The sequence below is a fragment of the Bactrocera tryoni genome, chromosome 5, assembly GCF_016617805.1.
Source record: "Bactrocera tryoni isolate S06 chromosome 5, CSIRO_BtryS06_freeze2, whole genome shotgun sequence".
Taxonomy (NCBI): domain Eukaryota; kingdom Metazoa; phylum Arthropoda; class Insecta; order Diptera; family Tephritidae; genus Bactrocera; species Bactrocera tryoni.
The window spans coordinates 56,581,865-56,591,273 of record NC_052503.1 but is presented as its reverse complement, the minus strand read 5'-3'; the positions used below and the strand labels follow the sequence as shown (position 1 = coordinate 56,591,273).

General features: G+C 36.8%; 2 protein-coding genes across 4 annotated transcripts; both read left to right on the top strand.

Moving 5' to 3' along the window:
- The first annotated feature begins 1,948 nt into the window (after window positions 1-1,948).
- LOC120778783 (sulfotransferase 1 family member D1-like) lies at window positions 1,949-4,238 on the top strand. Of its 3 annotated transcripts, none has more exons than XM_040110770.1 (6): window positions 1,949-2,079; window positions 2,766-3,094; window positions 3,159-3,291; window positions 3,366-3,690; window positions 3,775-3,844; window positions 3,903-4,238. In XM_040110770.1, exons 2-6 carry the CDS (start codon window positions 2,769-2,771, stop codon window positions 4,036-4,038), a joined length of 990 nt encoding a protein of 329 aa, XP_039966704.1. In that variant the 5' UTR covers window positions 1,949-2,079; window positions 2,766-2,768; the 3' UTR covers window positions 4,039-4,238. The 3 variants fall into 3 exon arrangements, with proteins under 3 accessions (XP_039966704.1, XP_039966703.1, XP_039966702.1); XM_040110769.1 differs by having other exon boundaries at window positions 1,950-2,079; window positions 2,744-3,094; XM_040110768.1 differs by lacking the exon at window positions 1,949-2,079 and adding an exon at window positions 2,120-2,304.
- Window positions 4,239-7,070: 2,832 nt separating this feature from the next.
- LOC120778523 (N-acetylgalactosaminyltransferase 4-like) lies at window positions 7,071-9,015 on the top strand. The gene is made up of 3 exons (XM_040110358.1): window positions 7,071-7,435; window positions 7,507-8,275; window positions 8,336-9,015. Exons 1-3 carry the CDS (start codon window positions 7,071-7,073, stop codon window positions 9,008-9,010), a joined length of 1,809 nt encoding a protein of 602 aa, XP_039966292.1. The 3' UTR covers window positions 9,011-9,015.
- The last annotated feature ends 394 nt before the right edge of the window (window positions 9,016-9,409 follow it).

Below are 9,409 nucleotides of genomic sequence, written 5' to 3'. Positions count from 1 at the left end.
GACTTCCGTGATGCCCTCAATGCTTGGAAATCGCGCTGGCATCATTGCATCGACGCAGAAGGATCCTATTTTGAAAGTGTTTTAAGAATTGTAACGATTGGTTCAATAATTTTTTTAAATCGACTCAGTCCTATTACTTTCCGGACAAACCCTGTATTGCGAGTATTTATGCGAGTAATTATAAATGGGATGCAGTGTTGTTAACGCTACGAAATCTATAATAATTTCGCAACTGATTATTTAAATACATAACATTGTGCATAACATTCACGTGGGCATATTAAGAGTTCAACTTGAAGTTTTTATACCCAATCGATTGATTAAGTAAGACAATTTATAAGCTGAGCAAATGAAAATACTAATATCACATATCGTCACCTGAAATGCAAAATAACGTAACAAAATTTTCGGAAATTTATAGTGGCATGAATGAAACACGAAATAAAATGGCACATGAGTGAAACAAAATTTTAATATTAGTTAAAATTGGTTTATATCTGACCGCAGAACCAGGAAATGTTGAACATATGTAATATTATGTATGTAATTTGAAGTAGTGAAGCGTAATCAATGAGACTCTCAATTTCGAAATTCTTGATGATACGTTATTTTGCATTTCAGGTGACGATATGTACATATATGCAAGTCGAAACGAAAATATAATACATATATGTCTCCGAGTTGTTTTGATCCACTTTATAGGTTCTTTACAAATTTTTAAACATTTTCGAAGTCCGAGCATGTTTTTTTCTTAATTTACGTGTATGGAAGTTCAATTGGTATTTGCTTAAGTTGTCATAACATTCAAATATTTTACGATTTCGTAGCGTTTCGTCGTCTTTTTCTCCATTGCAAATTGATCAAGCATCTCTGCGTAACAATACCATTAGTCTTCTGTCTAAAATTGTGATATCTTGTCATAAGCACTGAACATACCCGTATAATTATGCAAGTTTTGGGCTCAGATTCTGTTTCAACTATTGCTCAAATTCAAAACGGCATTTGTTTAAGATGAGAATAAAGATTAATAATCTTTAAATACTACCGTTACTTCATATGATCTACATATTTGTAAGAGCACCGGTTTCCCACAAATCGATTAGAATATCAGTAGATTCGTGATGAAGTGTGATATAGCCTTTAGAGAGAAAGGTAATATATATACATATATACGAGTTAAGCTCGGTCTTAGAACACAAACCCATCGCATAGTATTTAAGCACTCAGGCTACTAAAATGCGTCGATCTCCTCATTGACGTGTATAAATACATTCACAATATTATTGAGGAACGCCTAGTAAAGGGTGCGTCAAAAAGCGGGAATAATTTGTTCAAGTATATTCGAATTAATGTAGAAATTCACAACGGCTTTTATTTAAGATGAGAATAAAGATTAATAATCTTTAAATACCTCCGTTATTTCACGTAACCTTCATATATGAATATATGGAAGTGCAAAGCTTTCCCACAAATCGGTTAGAATGTAAGCAGTTTCGCAAGTTCTTGAGTTAGTGTAATCTGATTACAACCACCGGAAATCCTTTTTATTTAAATTTAACTTTGTAAGCAACAATTTTGATAGTATATTTTAAATCTCTGTTTCACACTTAGATTTGATAAAATTCTTCAATTTCAAAAAGAACTAACTATCATTTCAGGTTTTCCTGTTTTTCAATTCGATTTGAAAAGAAAAGAATAAAAGGAGCTCCACAACTTTTTGCAGACTTTTTTATATATTTGATTTATTTACAAACATTGTTAAATAAAATAAATGATATTCGAAATTATAAAAAGTAATTCGAAAATTGTGCATCCCTACTATGTAACCCATTGCATTGTGCTGTAATTAATGGGAATAAAAGCTCAAGTGCGTTGATCTTGATATGAATTCTTAATTAAACAATCTAGGCCGGGCACAACATACATGCAAATACTGCACTCGTTAGTTTCTTATCGCCTACTCCCATGGTACAATGAAATTTGCAACTAACGCTCGGCTGTACTGCATATATATGTAGTAAATTTGTGAGAACATTTTCAAGAAATAATAAAATCCTCCATAAAGAATAGTTACAAAAGGTGATTATAAAGTGAGAGATTTGTCTCTAAAACACAACTCCAGCTATGAAACTGGAGCTATTGTAGAATCTTATACCAATGCGAAACTGGATTTCGTTTAAATTATGCTAGATAATATGACGCAGTTGGTGCATTGAACAAAAGGCGGAATCGGGCTAATACGAGTACCATCAGGGGAAAAATTAATAGTGTGCCACAGAAACGTAGAATATGGAATTTCTTAGTGTATGTTTCAAAATTGTGTGGTATATTAGGTGGACGAGATGCAGATTTGTTAGCTGACGTAAAGAAGGCCATTGACTAAATATTCGCAGGAATTACTTTTGTCATTTGTCGGCAAAGCATCTGGGATAGCTATCATTCACGTAATTTAAATAATAGATAAACAAAGATAATGAAAGGTGACACGAAAAATAATTACACTCTGACGACCAACGGACGAGCTTCACTAAAATAAAGTTTTCGTAGAGTAACGTTCTTCTAGATCACTATTAATATCTACATATGTATATATTTTTTGAGATTAGTCCAAGTGCCTCAATTTGACTGTGATCAAAAATCAATAAATGCGGCTGTCATGCTACTTGGGTCGGTGCAGGATATAGAAATACTTCGAGTGTACTACCTCCAAAATAAGATGCTAATAAAATTCGTCCATTCTTAGGAATCGTTTTCACATTTTTTAGATAATGCTGCATATCGCACCAAATAAAACTATGCCCGATGATCCAATAACTGGTACAAAAAGGCGTGAAGTAATTAGAGTGTCTACTGATGGCGATTGTATACCCCTCAAATGGAATTGGGCTGCAACTTGGTTCACAGCGCCCCCAAAATTTAAGGACTTTTTTGCGCGAATTCACCAGTTCGAAGTGAGAAATGATGATGTCTTCATAGTCACCTTTCCGAAATGTGGGACAACTTGGATGCAAGAAGCCGCTTGGTTGCTACTTAATAACTTGGACTATGAAGATGCGAGTCGAGCGCATTTGCTAAAGCGCAGCGTCTACATGGAGTAGGTGAATTTTTGTATATGTATTATGCAACTAAAAAATTGTAATATTTCATCACATTTCCAGCATCAGTATGTTATATGATCCAAGGTACGAAGACAGCGTAACATTGGCTGAACAGCTCAAATCGCCACGATGTATCAAATCTCATTTGCCACCGCATTTATTGCCGCGCCAAATTTGGCAAAAGAAGGTGAAGGTGAGTAAAGTGAATTTTCAATACAAAAAGAACTATTACAATCAACTTATAGTAATTCATACGCCCGTTGTCAGTTAATTTACTGTGCTCGCAACCCGAAAGATGTTTTGATCTCCTTCAGTCACTTTATACGCGGCAAGGGCGCCTATCAAGGCGACGAGGACGATTTTTTTAATGACTTCTTAAATGCTAATATAACTTATACTCCTTTTTGGCCTCACGTTTTCACCATGTGGCAAATGCGCACCGAGCCGAATTTATTTTTCGTCACCTTTGAGGAAATGAAACGCAATCTCCGGGGAGTTTTGGAGCGTTTGAATGTGTTTTTGGAGAAACCCGCTTTGACTGAAGAGCAGATGGAGAAGCTATTGAAGCACCTGTCATTCGAAAATATGAAAGGTAAAGCAGTGTTATTTACATTTGAATATTTTTTGATTCCACACACATTTAAAAAATTCCATTAACTGCTATTCACATCCGAAGCAAATCATCAAACGAATCCAACGGAAATAATTAAAGGTTCTGGTCAAAGGACTGTGGCTACCGACTTTGAGTAAGTACTGCAAGAAGAAATTAAAACGGTTTTATAAAGATTAAATATTTTGTTGCAGATTTATGCGTCGTGGCATAGTTGGCAGCTACAAAGATGAATTGAGTGAGAGAAATCAGCGGCGCATAAATGACTGGTCTGAGCAATTCCTTAGCCAATTTAATGTTAGGGAAGCCGATATTTTCGGCGATACCTAACGACTCCAAGGATGCCAATTAAAATGTAAAAAGATGAACTGGAGGAGGACAAACGATGGTTCAGACTTTAGCTTCATAGGATTCGTGCAGTTTGTGTTGTGGTTTTTCAAAGGAACTCAGTTTCATTTATATTATGTTTTATTATTTGAAATATAAATATATGTACTACATATGTATATAACCTAATCTTTTAAACAATATGTACAGTTTTATCCATTTTCTAAAGAGATCAGCGGCCCATTGATTAGCAACTCCTAAGCCAATTATACGTTAGTGATTAGATCCTTGAGGATTTCAATGACGCCTATGATGTCAATGTGACAGGATGAAGAGAAAGGAAGAACAGAGAAGAGCTTGAAGATTCCTACCTTTTTGTTAAAGATTTTTAAAGACATTCAGTGTCGTTGTAATTTCAAATATTCATATATTCTGGAATGATTTAATCCAGCCACGCGTTGCTGTGGCTATAGTATGGATTGACAACTATTACGATAAACTATTCAATGCATGGAAAATAAAGAGCGATCCATTTTAAGATTCCGTACTTAAAAAAAGCATAGAAACTTTAACTTTAAAGGGAATGTTTATTATTATTCGAAAGAACATTCTTTGGCATTTATTTTTTAGAGATTGTCTTTTTCAAATGTAGCGGATGATCCATCTGGTTACTCCTATTTTCTATGACTCCTTCGAGCATTTCGGCTGGTAGTTGGCAAATAAAACGCGTGATATTTTGATACAAGGTCTGGATCGAAGCGGGATTTTCCGCATAGGCTTTAGACTTTACATATCCCCAAAGGAAAAAGTCTAACGGTGTGTTATCAAACGATCTTTATGGCCAATCGACCAGCTCAATACGTGAAATTATCTGCTCACCGAAGTGTTTTCTCAATAAATCCATTGATTGTTGCCTTGTGTGGGAAAAGGGCGCCGTTTTGTTGAAACCAAAATGATGGTTACGTTCTCACCGGCATCATTTTGAAGACTCCACCGACCCATAAACCACATTAAACCGTTGTTTTTTCTAAATGAACTGGCAGCTCTTGAATGTCTTCACGTTGCCTTTGTCCCAAATGCGGCGATTTTGCTTGTTTACTTACCCATTGAGCCAGAAATCACTGAACAAAATTTGGCTCCAAAACGTCGGATCTTCTTGGAACTTTTCAAAAGCCTATAGAGCGAAGCGATGTCGCTTGGGAAGGTCGAGCGGTTTCAGTTCAATTTAAGATCTCGACGTAAAATTCGCAAAGTCCAAGTTGCAGCGAACGACGCCGAATCGACTCTCCACGGTCTTCGTGTACACTCGCAGCTACGGCTGCTATATTTTCTTCACTTCGTTCGGGACGTAGTCTACTCGGTCGAATATTATCCAATAATAAATGCAGGGTCTCAAGATGGATGATGGTGTTTCGAATAGTACGCTCAGTGGACTGGTTATGTTGACCATAAGTTCAGCGAGGCGCGCGAAATACTTTCTTTATAGAACGTGAATTTTCGTAATAAAGTTGAGCGATTTGTAATCGTCGTTCAAGCGTTAGTCCTTATTATGAAATGCCAAACAATGCTCAACAATAATATGTAGACATCTTGATACGACTCTCGCGTGATCTGTCAAAAAAGGCTAGTGAAAAACATCTACTTGGATCACCAGTAATTACTCCTTAATAAAGGTAAAAAGTACTGTAATCAATTTATCATTTGGCATTTTACCATTTTTTTTCTAATTTTGAGCACTTTGCATATTCTGTTTTCTTTTAATATAATCTATATACGTATGTATGTAAATCCTATCTTTTATGTTGGATCAAACTACACATAGTTTGCTAAATTTTACTAAAATCCAATCAGTGGGATATACATATATATAGCATTGTTATGACCTAATCACTGTATGTTTAGAATTGACCTATATTTTTCGTAATGTAACGTTTATCAGTTTCTTTCATATATTACTTTTCGTGAATGTGTATAGGACCTTAGGGAGAAAATAGTGCTTTTCCGTAGGAATTTAATGCTGTTGGTTTGAAATAAATACATTCGATTGTTTTCAATAAGTATTTTGCGAAATACTGACACCAACTTCGTCCTTAGGTCTGGAAGTGAACAGCACATGAGCAGTTCATCAGTTACAGAGTTATCAGTTATAATTCATAACTTTTTACATGTGATAATTCTTGAGATATTGCATTTGTAACTTAACGTTTTGCCATTTTTAAGGAATCATATTAGATGGAGTTATTACTTGAAATTTATAAACTTTCTTTTCTCTTCGCTTCTTACTCAAAACTCTATTTTTGAAATAATCAATACCTTTTAGTATTTCGAACAATGTGCCAACTAATGAACTTGATTTTTGTTAAATAAAAAATAATCAAACAAATTCTGTTTTCAAAAAGAGTTATTTGGTGGTAAGTGAAACAGTCAGACTTACCTTAATTTCCATGTGTATTAACCTATGTTTTCTCTAATGATTTCGCATTATTAGTTCTCCTTTACTTTTCGTCTGCCAGTTTTAAGATTTTGCCGTAACACATAAATTAATCTTTTACGAGTTCCCCTTATAAGAATATTCACACTTCGAATAGTTTAAAGGAATACCATTTTCTTTGAAGAAAGCAGTCTGTTTTCCCCATCTTATCTGGCTGTTTATTTAATTAGCTCTCAGCCAATGTAATTATTTCTTAAATTTATTTTAAAAAAAATAAATATATACCAAAAAGTATACATATATCTTTTTATTTATCTCATAGCTGATAAGGTAAGTGCCTAAAAGCACGCAAGCTTTACCCAGGGCCTTCAAATATATAAGAACACTGAAAGCTTTTCGCTTATTCACCACGCTTTGATCGTCGAGTATTTAAGGCGTATAATTAGTTACCCAAGTATTTATTTAAAATCGCCCTTCCTGAATTGCTTAGAATATTTAAGCAGCGCTGCTATGTAAATAACTCAAGCTGAAACAACACATTTTAGGCTAAAAGTAAGTACCTTAAGATAATTACAAGCAGTTGCTTGAAAGCATTGCCAGTATAATGTTCCTCAAATTATCAGGTCTTCGCATAAAAATCCATAGAAAACACACACTTCTTCAAGTGTTCTTGATCTGCGTTATTTTGATTAGTATTTATCAGCTTTATACCCGTCGAAATGGAGTTCAAGAAACGCTGTCGAAGGCGGAAAATGGAGGGCGAGCGGAGTGGCGAGATTGGCACGACTATGTCGCTATAGCACGCGATGCCGAGCGCGAGGGAATAGGTGAGCAAGGTCGGCCGGCAGCTTTACCAAGTGGCTATGACAAGGAAGTAGTCGCTGCAAGTTGGCAAGTTTACGGCTTCAACGCTTTGTTATCTGAACAAATTTCAGTTGAGCGAGCGGTGCCCGATTTCCGTCACTCGCGGTAAGTATATTAGTCATAGTACGTTTAATTAAGTAATATTTAAAAAGCTTGTAAATTTTCTAATGTAACAGTTGTCTCAGCATGACCTACTACAAAGTGCTACCCAAAACGAGTATAATTATAGTGCATCGCAATGAACACCCATCGGTGCTGCAGCGCACGCTGCACAGCCTTTGGAACCGGACACCGCACGAGCTGCTGCACGAGCTCATTTTAGTGGACGATTTCAGCACATCTCCACCCTTCGAGGCCTCGCTAGAGCAGAAATTATTGACAAAATTTGGTACGAAACTGAAAATACTGAAACTATCGGTACATCAGGGATTAATAAGAGCGCGTGTTGCTGGTGCGCGTTTGGCGACCGGGGAAGCGTTGGTATTCCTTGACGCACATGTAGAGGCCACGCACAATTGGTTGCCGCCCTTGTTGCAACCGATTGTGGACAATCCACAAGCCAGTACCACGCCGAATATAGACATAATTGATTACGACACCTTCGAGCATATAGAAGGGACACCTGCACGGGGGGGATTCGATTGGAATTTCGTTTACGTCGAATTACCGCTGCTACCTGAAGAGCAGGCGGCACTTCCAGCCCCACACAATAATCCAGTTATGAATGGTGGACTCTTTGCCATAGGTGCGAAGTTCTTCTGGCATTTAGGTGCTTACGACGAGGCTTTGGAAGTATGGGGGGGAGAGCAATTCGAACTCAGTTTTAAGATTTGGATGTGCGGCGGTCGTTTATTGGAAGTTCCCTGTTCGCGATTTGGCCACCTCTACCGTGACGGAAAGTTTGACGTCAAATACACTAATGGTACGGACGATTATCAGGGAAAGGTATACAACACATATTTTTTTGTTTTTCATAAAATGAATGCTTAATATTTACTATCACAGAATTTCAAGCGCGTCGCATTAGTTTGGTTGGATGAATATCAAGATGTACTTTATAAGTACAATCCCGAGCTCGTCCAAATTGATGTGGGAGATGTAAGCAAAAGACGAGCTTTACGTGAACGCCTTCAGTGCAAGCCCTTTAAGTGGTTTCTCGACACCATAGCTCCAGATTTGGTTAGGAAGTATCCACCATTCGCACCGCCTAATTACGCATCTGGTGCCATACAAAGCGTTGCCGCTCCCCAACTTTGCTTGGATCTAATGCTGCTTCCAGTGGAGAATCCGATGGGTGTTCTACGACCCTGCTCATCGAATCTCAAACACCCAATTGACACACAAAACTGGCAACTCACTTTTCATCGTCATCTGCAACAGGAAAAGGATTATTGTTTGGAAGTACAATCTAATGAACCGAATGCTTTCATTTGGCTGTGGCTATGTCATTACGAAGGGGGTAATCAGTTTTGGTATTATGACCACCAATCACAGCTACTGATGCAAGGCGAGCCCTGGACGGAGCGCAGATGTTTGGAGGCGAATGTTAACTCTCGTCGGTTATACATGAATATCTGTGATTCCAGTAATGTAAATATGAAATGGAACTTTGGTTTAGTGAATCAGTCGTTGCTGGATAATTTTTTTGAGGGATTACAAGCGAATGAGGAAATGAAGTAGTAAACTCCTCAATGAATCAATAAATAGATATACAGTAGTAAGCAAACACATAACTGTTACTGATCATTTTTGACACTATGAATTTAAACACTTTTGACAAATTGTTGTTTTTGAACTGCGGACACAAGAGAGCTAGTATAATTCTAATTGAAATTACAATAACTCCGAAATGAGTGGTCGTGCCGCGACAGCACTACCATTATAGCTGGAGTCTGATGCAATGCAATCAGGTTTCAATCGGTGGATAAGAATGTTAACTGCTATGTCTTTCATGAAGTCTCGCATTTTGGATATCGACCTTGTAAGGGCTTTAATAAAGCGCAGATAATAATGGCTGTATCTACTGACAAGTTTCGGATGAAGATAACGCCTTTAAATCTGAGTGTACAAATGACTTTT

What these genes read in the sequence shown, in the direction of transcription:
- LOC120778523 (XM_040110358.1), top strand. Translation starts at nt 7,071, where the DNA reads ATGTTCCTCAAATTATCAGGTCTTCGCATAAAAATCCATAGAAAACAC. An exon ending in CCCGATTTCCGTCACTCGCG is followed by an intron (nt 7,436 to 7,506) that starts GTAAGTATATTA and finishes CTAATGTAACAG; the next exon opens with TTGTCTCAGCATGACCTACT. An exon ending in CGGACGATTATCAGGGAAAG is followed by an intron (nt 8,276 to 8,335) that starts GTATACAACACA and finishes TTACTATCACAG; the next exon opens with AATTTCAAGCGCGTCGCATT.
- LOC120778783 (XM_040110768.1), top strand. An exon ending in TTTGGCAAAAGAAGGTGAAG is followed by an intron (nt 3,292 to 3,365) that starts GTGAGTAAAGTG and finishes GCCCGTTGTCAG; the next exon opens with TTAATTTACTGTGCTCGCAA. An exon ending in GTCATTCGAAAATATGAAAG is followed by an intron (nt 3,691 to 3,774) that starts GTAAAGCAGTGT and finishes TCACATCCGAAG; the next exon opens with CAAATCATCAAACGAATCCA.